General features: G+C 39.9%; 1 protein-coding gene across 2 annotated transcripts in view; it reads right to left on the minus strand.

Moving 5' to 3' along the window:
- The window catches only part of LAMA4 (laminin subunit alpha 4), a 147,993-nt gene that overhangs the window by 51,700 nt on the left and 70,619 nt on the right, over window positions 1-25,674 (minus strand). For both annotated transcript variants that reach the window (XM_029944549.1, XM_029944548.1), the window contains exons 9-13: window positions 22,222-22,333; window positions 19,263-19,430; window positions 10,413-10,606; window positions 6,479-6,595; window positions 105-253 (exon numbers count right to left, since the gene is read on the minus strand). In XM_029944549.1, the coding sequence (XP_029800409.1) occupies window positions 105-253; window positions 6,479-6,595; window positions 10,413-10,606; window positions 19,263-19,430; window positions 22,222-22,333 (740 nt within the window). The remainder of the gene's footprint in view (window positions 1-104; window positions 254-6,478; window positions 6,596-10,412; window positions 10,607-19,262; window positions 19,431-22,221; window positions 22,334-25,674) is intronic.

Below are 25,674 nucleotides of genomic sequence, written 5' to 3' on the forward strand. Positions count from 1 at the left end.
AACCCAACTTGCTAACCTGTATCCCAGTAATTCTGGCACATAGAATTGAATAAAAAGTTATTCACCCTCTGTAGTTATTTGCATTTCTAAAGCCAGAATATTACCTGCTCAATTCATCAGCCTCTTGTTGAAGGTTCTGTGCATGATCCACAGCTTCTTGGACTAAGTCATGACTAAGGTTACTTAGGTTGGATAGCTTTCCTTGCAGTTCATTTTTGGCTCCATCTATTTCTGCGTAAATCCCTGATGCATTCTGAAGAAAATTTTAAAAAGTGGATTGAGCATAGAAGAACTTAAAATCTTTTTTCCTTGGAGCACCAAAAGATAATCTCTATTCTTCCTTATTATGAGGTTTAGTAAATTTCAGGCTGGGTCTACATGAGTCTAAAATACTTTAAGTATACTTCTTTCTATTTCTCTTGCATCTTTAACTCTTTCTTTATGGATTGCTTCCCTAGCTTTCAGACATGCTCTGCCTTCTCCCACCTGAAAACAAAACAAAATGAAGATAAACCAAAAAACCCTTCATTACCCATATATCTCCCCAATGTTATTACATTACATTTCTAGTCCCTCCATAGCAAAATGTAGTCCAAAAAGTGTTTATGTTACCTGTTTCTATGTTATCACTTTTTAAAATTATTTATTTATTTTTATTAATTAAATAGTTTATTACCAAGTTGGTTTCCATATAACACCCAGTGCTCTTCCCCACAAGTGCCCCTCTCCATGACCATCACCCCCTTTCCCCTCCCCCCCTTCAGCCCTTAGTTTGTTTTCAGTATTCAAGAGTCTCTCATGATTTGCCTCACTCCCTTTCCCCAACTCCTCCCCCCAGCCTTTCCCCTTCCCATGGTCCCCTGTTAGGTCTCCTGTTAGACCTATGAATGCAAACATATGGTATCTATCCTTCTCTGCCTGACTTATGTCACTTAGCATGACACCCTCGAGGCCCATCCACTTTGCTACAGATGGCCAGATTTCATTCTTTCTCATTGCCATGTAATACTCCATTGTATATATATACCACATCTTCTTTATCCATTCATCAGTTGGTGGACATTTAGGCTCTTTCCATGATTTGGCTATTGTTGAAAGTGCTGCTATGAACATTGGGGTACATGTGCCTCTATGTATCAGCACTTCTGTATCTCTTGGGTAAATCCCTAGCAGTGCTATTGCTGGGTCATAGGGGAGTTCTATTGATAGTTTTCTGAGGAACCTCCACGCTGTTTTCCAGAGTGGCTATACCAGTTTACATATTTTATTACTTTTTAACTCACTCTTTAACTCACTCTGGTCTGGTTTTTACTTCACAGCTCCAACAAAACAGAAATTAAAACTAATGATACCTAAGTTACTAAATCTAATGAGCATCATTTATTTCTCCCAGTCATTCTCAACATTGTCACTATTCTTAAGCCATCTCCATCTGATTCTAAGCAGATCACTTCATTTTCTTTTTTAGTTAGAAGACATCGGCAAACTGTAGCAGGAAACATTTTTTTTTCCTGTACTCCTGATGTTTCCTCCCTATGAAGGGAACTCCTTTAGTGAAACCTCAGACCCCATCACCCCTTTCTTCATTCTGCTCTTGAGAAAGGGACTGGTTTATTTGATTGGTAAATTTGGGAGCAATAACTGCATTGTCTCTGTTCAACTCTATACTTTGTCTCTTGGTAGCAACCTTCTAGCAGAAATCCTGAATTTTCCTGTTTGTCCTTAATGAAAGTTGTTCTGGGCAATGAATGAAGCCCACATGAACCCTCCTACAGTGCTGCCTGTCTGAGTGGGCAGTTCTGCCTAATTCTGGAATTATTAGCCACCCTACTTGGCTAAGAGACCTAAAGCCATGTCCTCATCTTAGCTGCATCAGAAATGAAGGTGATGTTTTTGGGCTTCGTATTTATAATTTTATTTATTTTTCAACTTGTTTAGAACTTGGGATCTGAAAGGGGGTACTCTTCTCCTAGGAGACACCAATACCAACAAAGAAGAATCACAAACAACTCTTTCCCATCATCCCTCAATCCCTCCCCCTCAAAGAAAATCCTAGACGCTTATTTAGAGTTACATCCTTATGTACATCTTTCTTGTATTTTAAGAAGACAAGTGTTCCTTTTCTGTATAAGGCATGCTGCTCTGTTCTTCTCACTCCCTAGCTACTGCTCCTCTCAGATACAAACATGCCCCAGTTAACCACTCCCATTAAAAACAAACAAAACCTATTCTTTGACTCTAGCTTCCCCTCCAGCTTCTTTTCTTTGTTGATACAGTACATTCCATAGAAATGGTTCTTGCCAAGGTCCCCAGTGTTAGACACCATATCGCCAGATCCATTCGACACTTTCCTGTCTTTATGTACTGGATTTATTTCTGGTTTGTGACAGTTTTAGTCATTGTCTTTGCCTTAAAACTCTCTCCTCCCTTAGCTTTGGTGGCACTGTTCTCTCCTGGGTCTCCTTTTTCATGGTCCATTAAGGAGGCTTCAAAAGCTAGTGTTGCTCAGCCTTGACTCAGCCCTTTTCTTTCTGAATAATCTAACTCACTTCTGCCAGCCCAGTCTTCTGAGTCTTCTAAGCCACACTGCACCATCCTAGGAATGGTGATCTTTCTATTAAGCGAATCTGATCACGTTATTTTCCCTCTCAAAATCAGCCAATTGCTCTGCAGGAACAAATCTGATTACTCACTCAGATGGCTTCACCAACTGATCCCTCCTCTTTCCAATCTCCTAATTCTCACCCGTCCACACCTCATTATGAACCATTATGAACTGAACCTTGACTAAACCGATGTTTTAATGCTCTGTGATTTTTTCTGGCCACTGTGCCTTTTCATATAATATTTTCTCTGTCCAGGATAACTTTGCTTTCTTTTTTGTCTGACCCACCTGGAAAAGTTCTACTCATCCTTCCAGTTTCAGCTGAAATATCACTTGCTTTATGAAGCCATCCCTAATTTCTTCAGGATGAGTTCAGTGTTGTCATATATTTCTACTGTTCCTGTATCATATTTCTGTAATCACTTTGCATGATTATTCCACCCACCAGACTACATAATTGTAGAAAGTAAGAATTGTGTCTCATTTATTTTTGTATTCACAGAATGTAGAACATTTCCTAGCAGAGAGAGTTTATTTCTATGGAGACAGTATTAAGTCACTAGCCATTTGGGAGGTCATCTGGGGAACAACTTTGAAGAAAATTATATTTGGTTGTATAAACAGAAAGAATACCATGGACATTCAACCTTTACTCATTAATTCATTAAATAAATATTCATCATATGCCCATAATGTGCTAGGCACTCTTTTAGGAGATATAACACATAACTATGAATATAGTCTCTGCTTTCTAGGAATTTACAACCTAGTGGGAATATATAGATGATAGATAAATGATCAAATAATTGGCTAAGAGACCTAAAGCCATTTCAGAGAGTAAAAAGTATTTTGAATAAAATCGTATGGGTAGGATGGGTTGGAGAGCGACTGAAGGTAAAAACACCATTGCAGTGAATGTTCACAAGGACACCAGCCATTTGAAGATCTGGAGACAGCAGATGCAAAGGACTTGAGGTGAGGTAAAGTGTGGTGTGTTTGAAAAACAGAGCAGAGTTGGAGGGGAACAGAATGGGCTGGAGGGTAGTGAGTGGGGAAGGATATGTGGGTTGAAGTATATAAAGGAGTCAGAGCCAGGTCACTTAGTGTATCAGGAACCATGGTAAAATGAGCTTGTTTCTTCCTCTAAGTCTCACTGAAGGTTTTTATATGGGAGAAATAACATTTTTAAGGGATTGTTCTGCTACTGCATGGAGAATGAGTCTTGAGGGGCAAGAGTGGAGGTAAGTGAATGGGCTCTTGTGGAGGCTCCTGTGGCAGTTCATGCTGAAGATGAAGGGGCCTGAAATGCAGGGCAGCAGCAGGGAAGAGAGTGGTCAGAAACCAGGACTCATTTTGGAAATAGGATCAATAGGTCTTGTTGAAATGGGAAGGAGGAGGAAGGAGAAGTCATCAATGGCTCTAGAGTTTTGAGTTGAGCAAATGGGGTTGTGCCAGTTACTGAGGTGGGGAAGACTAGGGAAGAAGCAGGTTTTATTCAGAATATGTTAAGTTTGATATGCCTATTACACATCTAAGTCATGGATCAAATTATGACTGTGCTGTACCTCACACTGAGTTCTTACTGGAAAACTTCAAGTAAGCATTTGGATATGAGTCTGGAACTCAGTGGAAGTATGAAAGCTGAAGGTATAGATTGTGGGATCATGCATATAATTGTTCCTTAAAGCCATGGGATCCAATGCAATCAACCAGGGAGAAAGTATAAGTACCCAAGAGGGCCCAGGACTGTGAACGGAGCCATTCATTATCAAGAGCAGGGATGGATACAGCTCAGGGCCAAGTACAGCTCAAGGCCTATTTCTATATAACTCCTAGCTAAGAATATTATTTACATTTTTAAAGAGTTATAAAAAATAAAAATAAACAAAAAAAAACAGAAAAAAAAAAGGGAATGTGGTTATATATGGCCTGAAGAGCCTAAAATATTTACTACACAGAGGATGCGCAGAGGTAAAGCTAGGAGTGGAGGCTGGAGAAAGGTCTCCAGGGAGGTGGGAGGAGGAGCAGGTGAGGGGGGTACTGGAGGAGGCAGGATGAAAACGCTGAGTGTTTAAATAAGGAGAAAAGTTTAATCAGCAAGGAGGCTAAGAATGTCGAGGAGGGAGAAGTAACCCTGGTTTTGGCTACGATGAGTTCCCTGATGATCTGGACAAAGACAGTCTGGATGGGGGCGTGCCATCCCACTCGGAGTGGGTTGTGCACAGGAGCCAGGGGCTGGCTGGAAGGTGGAAATGGCAGCTGTAAATGACTCTTGCTGTGAAGTTGAGCAGAGTAGAGTAATGAATGGGACAGAATGAATAGAGGGTTGCAGGCAAGGGCTTTCTTCTTTTAAAGGACAGGGGATACTTAAAGCATGTTTACATGTTGGCAGTAACGGTTCAGTAGAAGGTAAGAATTGGATGAAAGAGGAGAAAGAGGGAATACTTTCAGAGGAAACACTGTGGCCCTGTTTTTGAGGTGAGGGAGGATGGGATTCAGAGCCCAGGTGAGGAGATGAGACTTCAACAGGAGAAGGGATACTTCACTAATTATAATAAGAAGGAAGAGAGAAGTGTGTATAGAAATGCAGGTGGGCTGGTAGAACTGGGGAGAAAGATGAGGGAAGTTCTTTTCTCTTTCTTCCTATTTTTCAGTGAAGCATGAAGCAAATTCACCAGCCAGACTGATAGAAGTGAAGGTGAATTTTTCACTATGTTGGCTTCTCTGGTATGGCCGTGATACTGGGGTATTTGGGTTTACTGGGGTTTGGGGATAGAATTCTCACATGGCTACAGTAAGGGAAGAAGTAGGTATGGAAGTTAAGGGTGTTTACAAATAATGATTACAGTAGCCATGCTCTCCGCCCCCCACAGAAGATATATTCCAAGATCCCCAATGGGTACCTAAAACTATGAATGGTACCAAACCCTATGTATACTATGTTTTTCCTATGTGTATATACTTATGATAAAGTTTAGTTTATAAATTAGGCTCAGTAAGAGTCTAACAACAATAAGTAATAATAAAATAGAACAATTATAACCATATACTATAATAAAAGTTATGAAAATGTGGCCACTGTAAAAATATCTTATTATGCTGTATTCAGCCTTCTTGTGATGATGTGAGATGATAAAATGTCTATGTGATGAGATGAGTTGAGGTATTGTGACGTAGCCTTAGGCTATAGGAGGGATAACCAAGGGCTGAAGGAAAAGCTTGTTGGGCAGGAGAAGTTATAGGAGCTGGAGGTCAGAGACTGGTGAGCTCATCCATGTCAATTTTGGTGTCACCAAGGATAGTGATGGGAGTAGGGACGGAGCAGAAGACAGGGAGCTTGGTGCTGAAATAGTTGAAGAACAATGAGATGGTGATCAGATGCCTTTAAAATGATATCCTTTCAAAGGTAATAAAAGGAGCTAAGAGTAATTTTGGGAAGGGTTAGTTCATTGCAGTTTACTGGAAATTTTCTACTTTAAAAAGGCGTCTCATTGATTTTAAATGCTAGCTCTCTTAAACATACATCTTATGAGTAAAGAATAAAATGGATCTAAGTCTGCACTTTGGGCAAGATCTGTGCTGTCCAATACAAGCCACACGTGGCGCTATTGAGCACTGGAAACAGGGCTAATTCAACCAAGGAATTCAATTCTAATTTCTTTCATTTTAAGTCATTTAAATGTAAATAGCCATAGTGGGTAGTGCCACCATAGAATGAGGAAACTGAAAAAATCAGTCTCCTGATCTAACTTCTATAACTCCCGTTAGCGTGACAGATTTGAATTGGATTCCACTGTTGTTCTGTGACCCTCAGCTGCGGTTCTGATCTGCTATAAATACAAACCTACAAGTCCAAGTCACGTGCAACCCTACCTTTATGATGTCATCAAGTTCTGAAAGGGTCAGACGGGGTGTTGTCAGAGAATCCGAAGACGTCTTCAGAGAGCCGTTCACCCCTTCCATCTGTTCCCTCACTCTCTCGTGCTGTTTCTGCCGGAACGAAGAGTAAGGGAGGGCAGAAGAGAAGGTCACCTCAGAGAAAGCATCAGGGAGAGTGGTCGATGTCACCTCCTGTCTTTGTGCTCAGACAAATCTGGGTTCTTCTCCCAGCCCCATGATCTAATTGCTGTGTGAATTTGGGGAATTCTACCCATGTCATGCTCTGTTTTCTTATTTATAATATGGAGATAACAAAAGTAAGCACTTTGGGAGCTTCGGAGCACTTAGTTATGGTTATTACTTAAAACATCATCCTCTCAAGGGGAGTGATCACTTCAGAGAGCCTCTGACTTTTTCTCCATAAATGTAAAAAGTGAAACACCGGATGCAGATTGCACGGAGGCTTTATGTTTGCAGTAAGTGGAAAATGAGCTAATTCAGAAAGGCATTTCATGTGCTGACTTTGGGCCAGGCATGAATAGCTCATTTGCATAGTAATAAGGCCTATACAAAACAGTCTTAAAGTCCTCGAAATTTTTTTTTCTAAATGGCCCTACTATGAAAGCATGAAATTGCGATCTTGCTTCCTGGCACTCTGAGCTCTTAATGTTAGATGCTCAGACTTTTTGAGGGGGGCACATGGCCCAAGTGTTAATCTATTTTTTGATGAATGCTTTCATTTCTACCTTCACTGCTGGGTTCTAGAAGCAGGCATGTTGTGATTCTGAAAAAAATATCAGAAAGCTTCAAATGAAGTTGGAGTTTGAAAGCAACACAGAATGATACTTTAAGAGGACAAAGTAAAAAACTCATTTTACAATCTGAGTAAAAAATGAGTTGAAGTTACTTTAGAAGTGGAAATTTGAATGGGGGTTGAAATCTATGACTTCTGGTATGATCTAAGATATCATGGGGATAATTACAGAAGCCCAGTTATAGAAGGACACACTTTAAACTTCCTAAGTTCATCTTAGCGTCCTTTGTGTTCCCTGCAGTCTTTTCTAATTTCGTGGGAAGGAAGATGGACGCCATCTTCTCCAAACGCGTTGCTACTGGGGAAGATATAGCTCTAAGGACAGAAAAGAATCCCATTTGAGCATCTTCTTAATTCAGGAACATTACAAAATCAATTTCCCCTCAAAATCCATCAAGCTTAATACAATGTGACTACCTGGGGTTAATTATTCTTGTCTCCACAAGGAGATAGAGTTACACAGCTCTATATAAAAGCAGTATTTTAAACTAAGGTTATTAAGCTATGTTAGGAAAGGAGGTGGAAAAAGGTTGGTATTATTTAGCTCATTCAGAGAGGTTTTCCTTCTGAGATACGACCTCCGCCGGAAGCTCTTGTATCTGGTCACCTTAAGGGACTGCAGGTAATGCCCTGAAGTCAGAGCCAAACTTTAAAACCTTGAAGGCCTGAGTGGTAGTTTCATTTTCAGTAGTTGGAAAATGATATGCTTCAAGTTAAGGGGCTTTTCACGTATCATATACCATACTCATCATATACAGCCTTAGACAGAAATGAATAAACTTAGTTTTGAAACAAAGATGCTCCCACAGAAAGAAGGTCAATTTGAACAAAAGAGATTTTTTAAAACTAATAATTATGAAAATGATACATAATTAGCACTATTAGGTGTGCTCAGTACCCATTTCATATATGCAAAGAATAAAAAAATCTTGATTCTTAAAAAAAATGACAGTTCTGGGAGGGCAGGGCTTTGTTTAAGTTAATTTTGTTTTTTAAAATATAGAATCTTGCATTCATCTGGTGAAGATTTTTATCATTCTGTTACCCTTTGGAATGGGAGTAGGATGGTGAAATAAATGACATAATTCCTAGTTGTGCAGTTACTGTTTGCACATATCAAAACAATTAAACTGTGTCATTATTTTTGGCTTTGTAAAAGTATCAGAAATTTGGTGTGATTCTTTTCTAAGCCGTGCTGTAAGTGTGACAATGAAATGTGAAGTTACAACACCTAAGTTTAGTAGGGAAAGCAGATCTGTTAACAGATGATCATAATACAGAAACGTGAATGTCACAAGGTACATTATGGGATTGCTGAAGAGAGCACCTATTAACTTGGGGACAAGGAGTGGCTCCTGAAGGAGGTGATGCCTGGGTCTACCCAGGCAAAAGAGAAAGGAAAAAGAAATCCTTTTCAGGCAGATGGGATTACTGGGAGTATGATATTGCCTGTACTGAGCATGTCAGGCAGGGACACAACAAAAGGTGAAGCCAAGGGTTGATCAGAGATGGTTCCTCAAGGCATGTGAAGGACCATAGACTGTCCTATAGGACAGTGTCTCCAATGTTCTTAACCATGACCCACAGTAAAAAATGCATTTTATGTTGCAACACTAAAGCAGAAATGCTGTGAAACCATACTTTCCTGTAGATGAGGCACTTTGATATTTTCTATTCTATTCTATCCTATTCCATTCTGTTCTATTCTATTCCATTCCATTCCATCTATTCTGGTTTCTTTTTGTTCTTTTAAAAAAATGTTTGTTATTCAATTATACTTCAATTTTTTTTTTTTTAAAAAAGGCTGGTTACAACCCTCCAAACTCATTTTATGATCACTCAGTGGTTCACAAGCTGCAGCATCAAAGTCCCTGCTAAGGGTCAGAAGGAGAAAATGAAGTGCTTTAACAAGAGCAGGCAGGGACCCCCAGAGCTGCAATGGAGGTGGCTGATCAGAGTGGGTGGGGAGGATGGGTGGGAAGGGAGCAGGAATGGAAGGGAGAGATGGGGAGGCTATTTTGGTTGCTATCTTGACCATTATTATTCTAAAAAATATTGACTAAGGGATTTCTCCTATTAGAAAATGGTGGTGATAAGTGTAGTCAACTTTTTTTAAGTTTTTATTTATTAAGTAATCTGTACACCCAAGGTAGGGCTCAAACTCATGACCCCAAGATCAAGAGTCACATGCTCTTCTGACAGAGCCAGCCAGGTGCCTCATGTGAAATTCACTTTTATTTAGGAAATTTTACAGTGACTTACTGAGAGATGGTGATGACTGAAAATGAGGGTGGAGAGTGTCGGTTAAGTTGGTTTCAAAGACCATCAAAATAGACATAACTGACTTAATGAATTTGCTCATAGTTGCTTCCTATTTTTTGACATTGCTATTTGACTCTAATTTTTATAAATATGTCCAAAGATACACATATCTCCCTATCAGAGGATGGCCCCTCTCTGTGGTGGTGGCTGTGCATGCCTGCATTGCTGGGAACAACTGTGACCACCACTAGATCTAAGCCCCCTAAGGCGGAAAAGTACAAATCCTGCCCCCATAGGGATAATGGCCTTTGCAAGCCATGGCTATATCTGGGAATGTCTCTCACCTCTTTGTATTTGCATGACCTTTGGCTTGAATTAGATTCCCTATCTGTGTGCCTACTGACCAGCCAGGCTGTGCGATTGGCTTATCTCGCCTTTCCAGAAATTACACATACCCTTCTAAGCACATGCTTCTGAGTTGCTTTGATGTTCTAGCGCTCCCGGTAAAAAAAAAAAAAAGAAATAAAAAGAAAAAAGAAAGAAAAGGCAAGCATAGGATTAGCACATTGCTTACTCACTTGCAAGAACAACATAGCCATATATACGGATGCAGAATACACAACTGCATTCTTACCCTTGTAATACTGACCAGTTATAATGATTTCAATTTGATTTCAGGTGCATACACTTACATTAGCAAATGACAATGGCAAAAAATGGACAACTATTTTAAAAATATGGATATGTGAATGTACCAAGATTTTAAAACATTGCAAGCCGACTGTCCCTTCCTGTTACAACTTTGCATCATATGTGTCCAAAGTTCATTCATAGATAGAGTGTCCACTGTACCTCGTGGTCCCGTTGCCTGGCTGCTGTGGCTCTGTTCATGTCTTCGGCGTCCCTGACACGGTCAAGAGCCTGGTCAAGTGATTCCTGGAGGTCTGACAACCTAGCATTGTAGTCATCCAGCTGCTCCAGGACGACAGGAAACAGAGAGCGAGTATCATTGTACAGCCGCTGCCAGCTCTCAGCTTGGTTCAACACTGGGAAGACACGGACACAGAACCTCAGTCTGGGCTTCTCCTGTCTCCTCTCATTCCATCCAGCCATCAGCAAAGATGCAAACCTGTAAGACTAGGCCTTCCTTAGCAATAGAGGCTGAAGCTCTTGTTCATAAAAAAGTCCCATGTTTTATACTTGAAGAAAGAAATACTATGTTGTAGGTTTGAGAGCCCCTGAATGATAGTCAGCCAAAAAAAGAGTTTGGTTAGTTTTTCTGTCAAGATTATGATTTATATGGAAGCCATGTCATTATACTATGTTTGATATTACCCAGATTATTAGTAGTTTTAGCATATAAAAGGGTTTGGATATACTATAGTTTTATTATTAAAAATAACCAAAATTATCTTTTCTGTTACTGACAAGTGATGTTTACAGCCACTCATTTTCTATCTTCTCTCCAGGCAAGTGCTTTTAGTTAGTTTCTTTAGGTCAAACCTAAACCATTATTTTGAGTGATATGAAGATTAAATGACTATGATATATTCTTGAATTCTGTATATGTCTTAATCCTCTGATCAAAGGCATTGACTATGTGCCTTAATGCTATTTTTCCTCTAGGGAGTATTGGTCTGTCTTTTGGAGGTCTTGTATCTTCTTTCATCAATGTGAGCAGAAGATGCAAGTTCACGGCTAAGTAAAGAGATCAGTTAAAAATGCATCTATGAGAAGGGGGCAAGATGGTGGAGAAGTAGGGAGCTCTGTAATTTTCACCCACCCACATCTATCAAACTAAGAAGAACTAAAGCCACAATACTCTGATCTACAAGAGTGAGAGGAAAAGACACAGAGTCCACAAAGAAGACAGCCTCATAGGTGCATAAGTGAGCGTGAACTGGGGAAGATAAAAACTGGTGGAAACCAGCCCCCCCTCTGCCTCAAGGCAGAGCCTCGGAGAGATGAGGGGAAGATAAAGAGAGGATTGAAAATGTTCAAAGAGCTGTCTCTAGAGAAGAGAAAAACCTTGGCCCGGGACAGAGAAGGATCCTATCATCTCATCTATAACTGCAGGATGTGGGGAGAAAGATCTGTCCCCTTTAGCTGGCATGTTTTCTTTGGGTTTGGCACCCCAATCCCAGGCGGTGCCAGGAGAAAGTGCTCCCCTCTCCTACCCTCCCCCCCCCAACTCAATCCCTCTAGGAAGCCGCCTGCCTGCGGGAGTATATCTTGTCTCGGGCGGTACCATTCAAGTGTGTGGACTAGGATTTGGAAATGAGGCAGGGCTTGGAAATACAACTTGGTCCGCCCACGGCACAGGGAGATCATACCCAGAAGAGTAGGTTGCAACTCTTGGTTTGTAAAGGGATTGGGGTGCTGCCACTCTTTTACCCACAACCACCAAGGTGAGGCCTTGGGGAGCAACCTGCAGGACCCAGACCCACAGTGGAGGAGAGAACTACCTACACCAAACCGCACCCATCGGCACTGGAGAGCTGCCTTTTTATTTTTTTTTCCTTTTTCTCCTTACCCCCACCCCCCCAAACGGGAAAGACCAACATTGATGCATTGTAGTGATTAGATCAATTCTTGCTATTTAGATATATTTTCCCTTATCTCATTCTTATCTCTCCCCTTGCTGATTTTACCTTTTTAGACTGTCCTTTGTCTTTGGTTGTTTTTGTTTCTCCCCTCCTTTTTTTCTTTTTCTTTCCCCTTTTGGCTTGCTTGTTTGATTTGTCTGTGTGTTTGCATGCTTTTGTTCCCTGTGTGTTTGTCTGTTTTCCTTTTCAGGGCTAACTCAAGAAACAAGCCAAAGTACACATGATAGAGAGTCCCATATATCACTGAGAGGGAAATAAAATAACCAAAGGCACAGCAAGAGAAACTGAGAGACACTATTAAAAGAACACTTCCTGAATGGACAGGCTCTGGACAGTCAATGAGCCTCCTTTAATAGAGCAATATTAACAGGTGCACAGTGCATAATGAGCTTTTAAAACTGACAAGAGACAGAAAGCTAGCCAAAATGACAAAACGGAAGAACTCTCCTCTAAAGAAATTCCAGGAAGAAATCACGGCCACAGAACTGCTCAAAACATATATAAGCAACAAAACGGAGCAAGAATTCAGAATAATTGTCATAAAATTAATCATTGGGCTTGAAAAAACCATGGAAGTCATCAGAGAAGCTATTGAAACAAAGACTAGGGACCTTAGAAATAGCTGTGATGAATTAAGAAATGCTATAAATGAGGTGCACAATAAAATGGAGGCAGCCACTGCACAGATTGAAGAGGCAGAGAGGAGAATAGGTGAATTAGAAGACACAGTTATAGAAAAAGAGGAAGCCAAGTAAAAGAGAAATTGATCCAGAAGCACAAAAGGAGAAATCGAGACCTGAGTGATACAATCAAATGGAACAATATCCATATCATAGAAATTCCTGAAGAAGAAAAGAGAGAAAAAGGTCCTGAAGGGGTGCTTGATCAAATTATAGCTGAGAACTTCCCCAATCTGGGAAAGGAAATAGACAATGAAATCCAGGGACACAGAGAACTCCTTTCAGAGGTAACTTGAATCAACCTTCAGCACAACATATCATAGTGAAACTGGAAAAATATAAGGATAAAGAGAGAATTCTGAAAGCAGCTAGGGATAAAAGAGCCCTACCTTACAAAGGAAAATCTATCAGAGTGGTTATAGACCTATCTACTGAAACTTGGTAGTCCAGAAAGGAATGGCAGGAAATCTTCAATGTGATGAACAGAAAAAATATGCAGCCAAGAATCCTTTATCCAGCAAGCCTGTCATTCATAATACAAGGAGAGAAAAGGTTTTCCCAAATAAACAAAAATTGAGAGAATTCATCACCACCAAACCAGCCCTACAAGAAATCCTAAGAGGGACTCTGTAAGGGAAATGTTGCAAGTAATACAAGGTACCAGAGACACCACTACAAGCACTAACCCTACAGAGAACACAATGAATCTAAACCCATATTTTTCAATAATAACACTGAATGTCAATGGACTGAATGCTCCAATCAAACGACTTAGGGTAGCAGAATGAAAAAAAAAATCCATCTATTTGCTGTCTACAAGACACTCATTTTATAAACATATATGTTTTTAATTTTTAAATTTATTTTTGAGAGACCAAGAGAGACAGTGTGAGCAGGGGAGGGTCAGAGACAGAGGAAGACACAGAATCTGAAGCAGGCTTCAGGCTCTGAGCTGTCAGCATAGAGCCCGACATGGGGCCTGAACCCATGAACCATGAGTTCATGACCTGAGCCGAAGCCAGATGCTTAACCGACTGAGCCACCTGGGCGCCCCATACAAGAGACTCATTTTAGACATGAAGACACCTTGAGGTTGAAAGTAAGGGAATGGAGAAATATCTATCATGTGAATGGAAGTCAAAGAAAGCTGGAGTAGCCATACTTATATTGAACAAAATGGACTTTAAAGTAAAGGCAGTAACAAAAGATGAAGAAAGGCATTATATAATAATTACAGGGTCTATCCATCAAAAAGAGCTAACAATTATAAACATCCAAATTCGGGAGCACCCAAATACATAAAACAATTAATCACAGAAACAATCTTATTGATAAGAATGTGCTAACTGAAGGCAATTTTATTACTCCATTTACAGCAATGGATAGATCAACCAGACAGAAGATCACTAAAGAAACAATGGACCTGAGCAACACATTGGAACAGATGGATTTGACAGATATATTTAGAACTCTACTACCTGAGGCTAGGGAATTCACTTTCTTCTTGAGTGCACATGGCACATTCTCCAAGATAGATCACATACTGGGGCATAAAGCAGCCCTCCATCAATATAAATGAATTGCGATCATACCATGCACACTTTCAGATCACAATGCTATGAAACTTGAAATCGATCACAGGAAAAAGTCTGGAAACATGGAGGTTAAAAACCACTCGCTAAAGAATGTTTGGGCCAATCAGGCAATTAGAGAAGAAATTAAAAAATATATGGAAACCAATGAAAATGAAAAAACAACAATCCAAACTTTCTGGGATGCAGCAAAGGCAGTCCTAAGAAGAAAGTATATTGCAATCCAGGCCTATTTCAAGAAACTAGAAGAAGCGCAAATTCAAAATCTAACAGAGCACCTAAGGAAAGTAGAAGTGGAGTAGCAAGAGCACCCCAAACCCTGCAGAAGAAGAGAAATAATAAAGATCAAGGCAGAAAGAAACAATATAGAATCCAAAAAAATGATGGAACAAATCAATGAAACCAAGAGTTGGTTTTTTGAAAAAATAAACGTAATTGATACCTCTAGCCAGGCTCCTCAGAAAGAAAAGAGAGAACACCCAAATAGGCAAAATCACGAATGAAAATGGATCTATTACAACCAATCCCTCAAAAATACATCAATCATCAGGGAATACTATGAAAAAGTATATGCCAACAAACTGGACAACCTAGAAGAAATGGACAAATTCCTAAACACACATGCACTACCAAAATTCAAACAGGAAGAGATAGAAAATCTAAACAGACCCATAACCAATGAAGAAATCAAGTCAGTTATCAAAAATCTCCCAACGAATAAGAGCCTGCAGCCAGATGGCTTCCCTGGGGAATTCTACCAGACTTTTAAAGCAGAGTTAATACCCATTCTTCGCAAGCTATTCCAAAAAATAGAAATAGAAGGAAAATTTCTGGACTCATTCTACAAAGCCAGCATCACTTTGATTCCAAACCAGACAGAGACGCAGCAAAAAAAGAGAACTACAGGCCAATATCCTTAATGAATACAGATGCAAGAATACTCAACAAGATACTAGCAAATTGAATTCAACAGGATATAAAAAGAATTATCCACCATGATCAAGTGGGATTCATTCCTGTCTTACAAGGCTGGTTCAATATTTGCAAATCCATCAATGTGATATACCACATTAACAAAAGAAAAGATAAAAACCATATTATCCTGTTGATAGATGCAGAAAAAGCATTTGACAAAATACAGCATCATTTCTTAATAAAAACCCTTGAGAAAGTCAGGAGAGAAGGAACTTACTTAAACATCATAAAAGCCATTTATGAAAAGCCCACAGCTAATATCATCCTCAATGGGGAAAGACTGAGAGCTTTCCCCGTGAAATCAGGAACACGACAGAGATGTCCACTATCACCACTGTTGTTTAACATAGTGCTGAAAGTCCTCACATCAGCAATCAGACAGCAAAATAAAAGGCATCAGAATTGATAAAGATGAAGTCAAACTTTCACTTTTTGTAGATAACATGATACTCTACATGGAAAACCTAACCAACTTCACCAGAAGCCTACAAGAACTGATCCATGAATTTAGCAAAGTCATAGGGTACAAAATCAACGTACAGAAATTGGTTGCATTTTTATACACCAATAATGAAGCAACAGAAAGAGAAATCAAGAAACTGATCCCATTCACAATTGCACGAAAAACCATAAAATACCTAGGAATAAACCTAACCAACGATGTAAAAGACCTGTATGATGAAAACTATAAAAAACTTATGAAGGAAATTGAAGAAGACACAAAGAAATGGAGAAACATTCTATGCTCAGGGATCAGAGGAATAAACATTTTTAAAAAGTCAGTATTACCCAAAGTAATCTACACAATGCAGTCCCAATCAAAATTGCACCAGCATTCTTTGCAAAGCTAGAACAAACTATCCTAAAATTCATATGGAACCACAAAAGACCCCGAATAGCCAAAGTAATATTGAAGAAGAAAGCCAAAAAGGGAGGCATTATAATCCCAGACTTTAGCCTCTACTATAAAGCTGTCATCATCAAGACAGTATGGTATTGGCACAAAAGCAGACACATAGACCAATGGAATAGAATAGAGGACCCAGAACTGGGCCTACAAATGTATGGTCAATTCATCTTTGACAAAGCAGGAAAGAGTATCCAATGGAAAAAAGACAGCCTCTTTAACAGGTGGTGCTGGGAGAACTGGACAGCAACATGCAAAAGAATGAAACTAGACCACTTTCTACACCATACACAAAAACAAACTCAAAATGGATGAAGGACCTGAATGTGAGATAAGAAACCATCAAAAACCTCGAGGAGAAAGTAGAAAACAGCCTCCTTGACCTCAACTGCAGCAATTTCCTACTCGACATATCCCCAAAGGCAAGGGAACCAAGAACCAAAATGAATTATTGGGACCTCACTAAGATAAAAAGCTTCTGCACTGCAAAGGAAACAATCAAGAAAGCTAATAGTCAACTGGCGGAATGGAAAATGACAGTTGCAAATGACATATCGGATAAAGGGCTAGTATCCAAAATCTACAAGGAACTCACCAAACTCCACACCTGAAAAACGAATAAACCAGTGAAGAAATGGGCAGAAGACATGAATAGACACTTCTCGGAAGAGGACATCCAGATGGCCAATAGGCACATGAAATGATGCTCAGCATCACTCATCATCAGGAAAGTACAAATCAAAATCACACTGAGATACCACCTCATGCCAGTCAGAGTGGCTAAAATGAACAAATCAGGAGACTATAGATGGTGAGGATGTGGAGAGACGGGCACCCTCCTACACTGTTGGTGGGAATGTAAACTTGTACAGCTGCTATGGAAAACAGTGTTGAGATTCCTCTAAAAATCAACAATGGAACTCCCCTATGACCCAGCAATAATACTGCTAGGGATTTACCCAAGGGATACAGAAGTGCTGATACATAGAGGCACATGTACCCCAATGTTCATAGCAGCACTTTCAACAATAGCCAAATCATGGAAAGAGCCTAAATGTCCATCAACTGGTAAGTGGATCAAGAAGATGTGGTTTATATATATATAATGGAATACTACATGGCAATGAGAAAGTATAAAATCTGGCCATTCATGGCAATGTGGATGGAACTTGAGGGTGTCATGCTAAGTGACATAAGTCAGGCAGAGAAGGACAGATACCATATGTTTTCACTCATAAGTCTAACAGGAGAAGCTTAACAAAGGACCATGGGGAGGGGAAGGAGGGAAAAAGAGTTAGGGAGAGGCAGGGAGGCAAACCATGAGAAACTCTTGAATACTGTAAACAAACTGAGGGCTGAAGGGAGAGGGGGAAAGGGGAAGGAGGATGATGGTCATGGAGGAGGGCACTTGTGGGGATGAGCACTGGGTGTTATATGGAAACCAACTTGACAATAAATTATAAAAAAATCCATCCACGAGGTTGGAAAGTGGCTAAGTGGGAGATGTGATTGGTTTCATTTCCCTAGGGCAGACTCGTTAAATTCCAAAACAGGTGAGAAGTGTGGAAGCATCTATGACATTTAGATCTCCAAACTCCCTGAGTCCTGCCTTCATCCAGACTCAGAAATGAGGCTGGAGATTCTTTTTGATTTCTTGCTGTTTAAGACTTCATACATTTGCCATGGTAATATGCCTTTACATGAAGAATGTTTCTCTTCTAGAATATTCACAATAATTTGTAGCAGATGTTGCTAGTAATGATCATAGGAAAATAACCTAGTGCAGGTGTTCTTAACCCTTTTGTGTGTCATGGGACCCTTTGCAATCTAGTGAAACTTCCAGACCCCTCCTTATAAGGTATTTAAAAATAAATAAAGTAAAACACCTAAGCTTAAAAAGAAGACCAATATATTAAAAAACAAATTGGTAATATAAGAACACGTGCTTCTTATATTTTGAATTACTGATAAACTTAATGTTGTGAGATAGGAGCAACATCTAATTTCTGATACCAAAATCTGTAGCTTCTCTTGTTTGATTGTGTAGATTTAAATGGAATAAATTCTTTGCAACTCTTCCCATCAAGAGTGGAGTCTATTTTCTCACACCTTAAATCTGGGCTGGTCTGGGCCAGTAGGATAGATATGACATCCTGAGTTCCATTCTTGCTTTTCTGGAAGGCTCCTGCCATATGAATGAGCCTGGGTTAGTCTCCTTGAGGGTAAGATGCCATACAGGGGAGAGGCCCAGCCATCCCCCACTAAAGCCCAGGACATATGAGTGAACCCAGCTTCTGCCACATGGAGTAGAGATGAGCTGTCCAGGCTGAGCTGAGCCCATATTGCCAACCTATGAAGTCATGAGCAAATAGTTATTATTTTAAAAGAATATGTTTGAGATGAGTTGTTAGATAGTCATTGATAACCGATAGAGTAACCACGTCATAGGTTCGTTAATACTAGTGTGGTGTCTTGCCTACACTCATCATTAAAGGAAATGTTAAATTTCTACGAGGAAGCTAAATGTCTGAAAGTCATCTGCCAGACTTCAGAACATGAATGTTGCCGGGCTTGCAGCTTTACTGCCTTCTTGATAAGATTTATTTTATTGTAGTTCTGAAAATTGGTTCCCCTTAGCTTTTCTTCCCCTCTTTTATATGTTTGCACCAATGGTTAAGTCCCTATCTTTTCTCTTCAGGAGTTAAAGGTCTACAGATTCTGTGTGGGATCTCAGCTGTTTTTCAAAAGCTCAAGGTTGGGCTTGGGTCTAAAAATCTCAAGTTATGTTGTCCCAAATGATTTCCTAAGGCCATGTACACATTCTAAATAGCTCCAAATATTGGGAATTGCTTGCTTTGACTAAACGTTGCCCTGCATCTCAGTGGCTCTTGGACCCACAAAGGAAGCAAATGTGCTGTGTGCCAGGAGTTGAATACACCTACATTCCTGGGCTTCATCTGCCTCCTCGTCTACTAGCTCCCGCTGCATAAGGAATGGTGGACGGCGTCTGATCTCCTCAAGCATCTTCTGGGCCAACACCATCTTCTCAGAGATTTCCTCAGAGGTAAGTTCCTGCTCCTCCCCATAATAGAGCATCTTGTTGTTGATCTCTGAAAGGAAGGACACAGTGAGAGAAGAAAGCAGGGTGGGGTGTCTGGGAATTTTGCAGTGATGCCACTGAAAACATGGAGGGAAGGCAAAGGGCAGGGTTGGCTCTAAATCAGAAAGAGAGTATCATTCAAAGACTGTCCTGATGTTCATGCTGCAGAGACTGGTGGCAGCATTGGAATTCACCATATATTCCAAGGAGAAGTAAAGCTTGAGGAAATGACTCTGCTTCCCATTTGCTGTCTTCAGAATGGGACTCGGATTAATACAAAGCCTTTCCTGACTGCAGTTGTGTCTGGTTTCCATGGTAATTCGTGAACATTAATATGTAAGGCACACAAATCTGGGGTCTTTGATCAACCTTTTTTTTTTTTTAATAAAATACATAACTTAGAGGAAATTGTCTGAGGTATCTCCTGTCATATGTAGGATGTGTTAGAAGTATTACCTATATTTTAGCCAAGGATCTGACCAAAGCTCTAAACCAAAATGAAAATATATTGATTGTTCAAATGGGCCTTTGAACAATAGTTGTTCAAATGGTTCTTTCCAATTATTCTACAGACCAGATATAAAGTAGAGGTTTGTTTTAGTGTGACGTGAGTTTTTATTAATATGTATTAACTTATATATTAATAATATATATATTGCAATAATTATTTGCCTTCTATAGTATGACTTTGTCGAGACTGGGCCATTTTGATTCTGGGTCATTTTCCCTCCACTTCCATACAAAAGTAGGAATGGAGAATTTTAGAACCAAAGAGACTGCCGATGCTCTGAGAGATTATATAAGTTGTCTAAATACCAGCAGAGCAGAGTCGTTCTGATTTTCTCTCCCTACTACATATGATCAGACGAAAGTTATGTAATTGCCACCTTGTCCATATGACAGGTCTGGGAGGAAGCATTTTATCTTCCTGGCATGAATGAAATTGTGTGTCTGTGGTTTACTGTGATCTATGCGGCTGGCCAGACAAGATGGGTAAACAAACACTGGTGTCACATAAATCATACCTGATACAGGCTTGTATTTTATATGGATAATAGCTTGAAAGTCACCAGTAGTTTTTTTACAGATGGCTGGGAATAAGGAATGACAGGCTATTGATACTGTGTAGCATTCCTGAATTCCAAAGGGAAGGAGATAGATGGGGCAAGGAGTATTTAACACTATATATATTACTGAGAAACTTAAAGGGAAACCAAGATATTCTAGAAATGAAACTTAGGAAGGGATTAAACACTCACTTTTCAAGTGAAATCTGTAATATTAACTCTGGAAATAAACTAAACATAGATTTTTTTCCCATTGCTTCAGATCTAACACTTTCGGTGATGACTTGTTTGGCATTTTGATCCAAATATTACATTTACAATTCTGGCCTGTTTTATTTTAGCCATGTCTGGTATAGATTAGAAAAAGGAAATGCAGACAATAACACTTTTTGCCTTGGTCTTTGGAGACTATCCACACATTGCTTTTAAAAGGTGAACTGATGGCAGTTATTGTTTTCCATTTACACTTCTTTTGTATTTTTTCACCTTTTCCTATGCTTAAAGGGTCAAATAGAGGGCTTAGATTCCTTCCCAATGAAACACTTTAGAATAAAAATTTTATGACAACAAAGGTGAATTATTTTCTCTGAATGGCTTACTAGGATGCTGGCTTTGTTTGCTGCCTAGAGGGGCATTTATTTCTTAATTAGATGAAGTCAGCTAATCTACTTTAAAAAAAAAATCCTACCTTTTGAAAAAATCAATAGTAACTCTAAAAGAAAAAATACAGGTGCAAAAACATGAGACGGTAAGGATGGGGTGAGGGCTGCTTGAAATGCATGCCAATCATTTTTATCGTGTATTGTAGGAAAGAAAGTAAATGTCTAATCTTGGCTCCATTCATCCCTTTGCCTAGAGTATGTTCCCTAAACCTCAGGATAAAGATATGACCCTCCCACTGTGGGGTCCTTTTCTACCACTGCACTTGGCGTTGTTATCCAGCTCTCAATATATAGGATAAAAGCTATGGAAGCCCACAAATACTGTATCTTAGCAGACTGTAACCCAAGGAAATTCTCTTTATTTTGGAACAAGTGAAAGTGCCTGTTTTCTGTTGATAAGTTGAAGGCTGGTTTTCACCGGGCTATTAAGATAGTCTTCAAAATACCGCCTACACTTATCAGAAGTTAGAGCACAAACAAATAATCCTCCAAGAGGGAAGGTAAAATCTGGCACCACGCTTTAGGCCAATTAAAGCTCACACATCCCTCCTCCAGGCTTCTCCTCTGAACTGGGGATCAGAGCATGTTGCCTCCCTGGTCCTTGGGAAATGGGTTCATCAAGACAATTTAGGACAGTTTGGATTAGTGGACAATGTCCTGTCACTCTAAAGGCGGTGTTTTTTGCTGCAGATAGTTGAGGAAAAACATGACTTCTACTCAACTTTTGTATTTTAGAGATTCCATAGCTTCATTTCTTATGCTGGAAAGGTATTCTGGCATTGCACTGCAGTGAAATGCCTGGAAAAGAAATGATTCTATACATTTATTCTTGACAACACTAGTAAGTAGGGATGAGTACTCAGAAGTCCTAGTGAACAAACTGGATGACATTTTATATATTATATATATATATGAAATAGTATAAATGCACATATATTTCCTTATATAGAGCTCTCTAATAAGTTACTGGTTACTTACGTAGTGAGCACTACCAGTAGCCATTATTTTTGTTGTAGTTAACAACACGAATGATTCCTTGAGGTTAAGCTGCACCAGAAAAGAATATTTTTACCTTTAATTTTATCCCTCATATCATGAGCTTGCTCCATAAGCTGGGTTGCGTGGTTAATGGTATCCATGCTTTCCTTCTGAGCCAGTTCGCCCCTTCTTGAGGCTTGACCTTCCTATAAATAATCCATATAAACACCAGCTTAAATTTATGAGAAGGGAACGTTGTGTCTGTGCCCATAGCAGTGGGTGGGCATAATGTATTCCATAAACATAAATTTCCTTGGCTTGTGGAAGCTCTGTAACATATAAAATGGCCCCAGAAATCATGCATGAAGACTGATGTGATGACCAGCTTTAGAACTGCAGAGTGCTATAAAATTCCTACGCCATCCGTCACAGTTCAGTCCAAACCAATCGCCTTTCATATGCAATTTACTCTTCCAATATTTACTGTATCTCACCATTCCCGACTAGGAAATTACCCATGTCTGCTGATCAAGTTGACATTGTGCTGATGGAAGAGCTTAAAGTTTCAAAGGCGAAATCGTTGAGAAAGTAGGCAGACCTTGAAATGCTTCCCGCGTCTAGTGGCTCCTGGGTGGTCCAACCAGAGTTGACACTGAATTATCACGGAGGTTTAAAGGATTGTGCTGACTGGGCTCAATGCTGTTGTCAGTGCTGCATTCCAAATTCCCATCAACACTGATGCCACTTGGGTACAAATAACCACTCACGCAGATTTGGCTCCAAGTAAATGAGACTCTTCTCTGAGAAGCAGACTCCATTCTCTCCACTAGGGAGCTTCTATTTCAGCGCTCGCATGTAGTATTTGTCAAAATGAAATCTTAACTCGAACGTGGCTTCTGAAAGCACGTGTGGGTGTGTAAGCATATGTGCATATTTATGTGTGTGCAAGGACAGAAGCTGATCTAAGAAATGGTATAAGGGCAGGATGCTGGCCTGTATGCACAGCATTCGGGATGTGTCCTGTGTACTTCCTTTTGGCATTAGGAAGACTGACTCATGGGTTATATTTAAGGAGGGGAAGGAGTTCTCTAGTCTGACACTTGGCAGATGCCTATTTGCCTCATCTGGTGTTTTTTTTTTTTTGTCTCAGTTCTAGAACAGAGTGCTTCGGTGTCTGAGGGGACTCTGTGGTCTGCCTCACACAGTGCAGGTGGACCCACCACACAGGTTCCCTGGGGCAGCGGAGTGGCTATTCCAAACTTTTCTCCTCTCACCCAATGTTCTAGCCAGAGGATTATGCCATGATTTGACCTAGAATGCTTTTGCTTTCTAGGCATAACCCACATAGTGGCCCTTTGTCAAGGAAAAGAAATGCAGAAATGTGTAAACACATGCCCTGGAGGTTTTTGTTTGTTTGTTTGTTTGTTTTCAGGCAAGTCCAGAATCCCTCCCATATAAAGCCCCCTATGGAACAGGAATGCAACCATCAGACCCTTCACTCAACAGCGGGCTTTCTGAAGGGACACTGCATTCTGAGTCTTGCCTCATTTGAATGCTTTCCAGAGACACAAAAATCTGTGGTCATTTAAAAATTATATGATGCTGGGGCACCTGGGTGGCTAAATAGGTTGATTGCCTGACTTCAGCTCAGGTCATGATCTCACAGTTCATGGGTTCGAGCCCTGAATCCGGCCCTGTTCTGACAGCTTGGAACATGGAGCCTGCTTTGGATTCTGTGTCTCCCTCTCTCTCTGCCCCTCCCCTGCTTGAGCTCTGGCTCTCTCTTTCAAAAATAAATTTATAAACAACTTAAAAATTATACGATGCAGAAAATAAGATAAATGTCACCCCTTCCCGCTTATAAAAATTATGGACACAAACATTTAAAACATTTAGAAATTTTTTAACAAGTTGATTTTTGATCCAGTTTAAACATGAAAAAAAAATTATATTTGAAAAACACAACACTTGTATTTTTTACTTTGGCTTCATCCTTCAAAAAAAAAAAAGGCCTATTGTAATTACTCTGTTCATTTAACTTATTTCTTGATATGGAAACCTTGAAATGAAGCAATGAAAGGCAGCTGTGGGGTGTAATGCTTCTAAGAAAACTTCTTTCTGACAAACACCAGAGGGCGCTTAGTAACACTATGTAAGAGAATTAGTGATAAGCGATGTCCATTCACTTTACGCTGCAAACTTACTGGCTATAATAGAACCAATGCCTTATTTGAAAGATTTATTTTTTTCTATAATGTTGATTACAGATGAAAAATAAAAATAACGGGACGGGCACATGGTAAAACCAGTGTACCTTACTTTAAGAAAAGCCAAAACTAAAAAATTAACTCACAACTATAAACCAGGTGATGGTTTATATTACAAATAGATTGATCATTTACTTACCTCAACAGAAAATTCCCCCTGTATATGTCTGATATAAAAAGTGGTGAAGGGGCACCTGGGTGGCTCAGTGGGTTAAGCATCTGAATTTGGCTCAGGTCATGATCTCAGGGTTGGTGAGTTCAAGCCCCACATCGGGCTATCTGCCATCAGCACAGAGCTGGCTTCAGATCCTCTATCTCCCTCTCTCTGTCCCTCCCAAGCTTGGGCTCTCTCTCTCAATCTCTCTCAAAAATAAATAAACATTAAAAAACGTTTTTTAAAGTGACAAGATCTTTTTGATAATACAGTGCATGAAGGGTAGTATATCTAGATGACTGATTTTTAAAAAAATCAACCAGACTGAGATGATAATATCTAGGGTGAGCTAAGCATATACTGTATTGTTTAAACTGTGCCACTTTTGAAAGTGAAAGGGGGAACTTCTAGTAATAACTCTGGGAGACAAATATAAACAAGCACAGTACTGGACAAAACAGTAGTGGGAATACTGCTGCGCCATTTTGGAACCTGTACAGTGAAACCTACTTCCCTGGGCTTCCCTACCTCGTGAACATTAGTGGCTTCTCAAAACCTTTCCAGACCTGAGCTCCTCTGAGCTACAGTCTCAAATCTTTCTCTAACTGCCTTTTGGACATCCACAGGGAAATGTCCTGAGTTATCCATTCTGTAATGTAATTTTTTAATTTTATTTATTTATTTTTACATAATCTCTATATGTTTTTATGTAATCTTGGGGGTGGAGATCAAGAGTTGCATGCTTTACCTACTAAGCTAGCCAGGTGCCCCCATTCTGTAATTTTAGAATAATCATTTCTCCAAGCCAGAGCTTCCCTACTTGTTACTCCTCATGTCTAATTGGTCACCAAATCATTCTTATTCCACTTGCCATTCTGGCCTGTCTTCCTGTCCCATACTACCACAGTCTTGGTTGATACCTGTTCACTTCAAATTTTGTTCAAATGAAGGCAAGGTACCAATCAACCACTCTTTTTTGAGAAACAAAGACAGAGAAAGAGGGGCAGGGGTGGAGAGGCAGAGGGAGAGGGAAAGAGAGAGAGAATTTTAACCAGGATTCACATCTAGTCCAATGCAGAGCCTGACATGTGGCTTGATCTCATGGCTGTGAGATCATGACCTGAGC

The sequence above is a fragment of the Suricata suricatta genome, chromosome 7, assembly GCF_006229205.1.
Source record: "Suricata suricatta isolate VVHF042 chromosome 7, meerkat_22Aug2017_6uvM2_HiC, whole genome shotgun sequence".
Lineage (NCBI taxonomy): Eukaryota > Metazoa > Chordata > Mammalia > Carnivora > Herpestidae > Suricata > Suricata suricatta.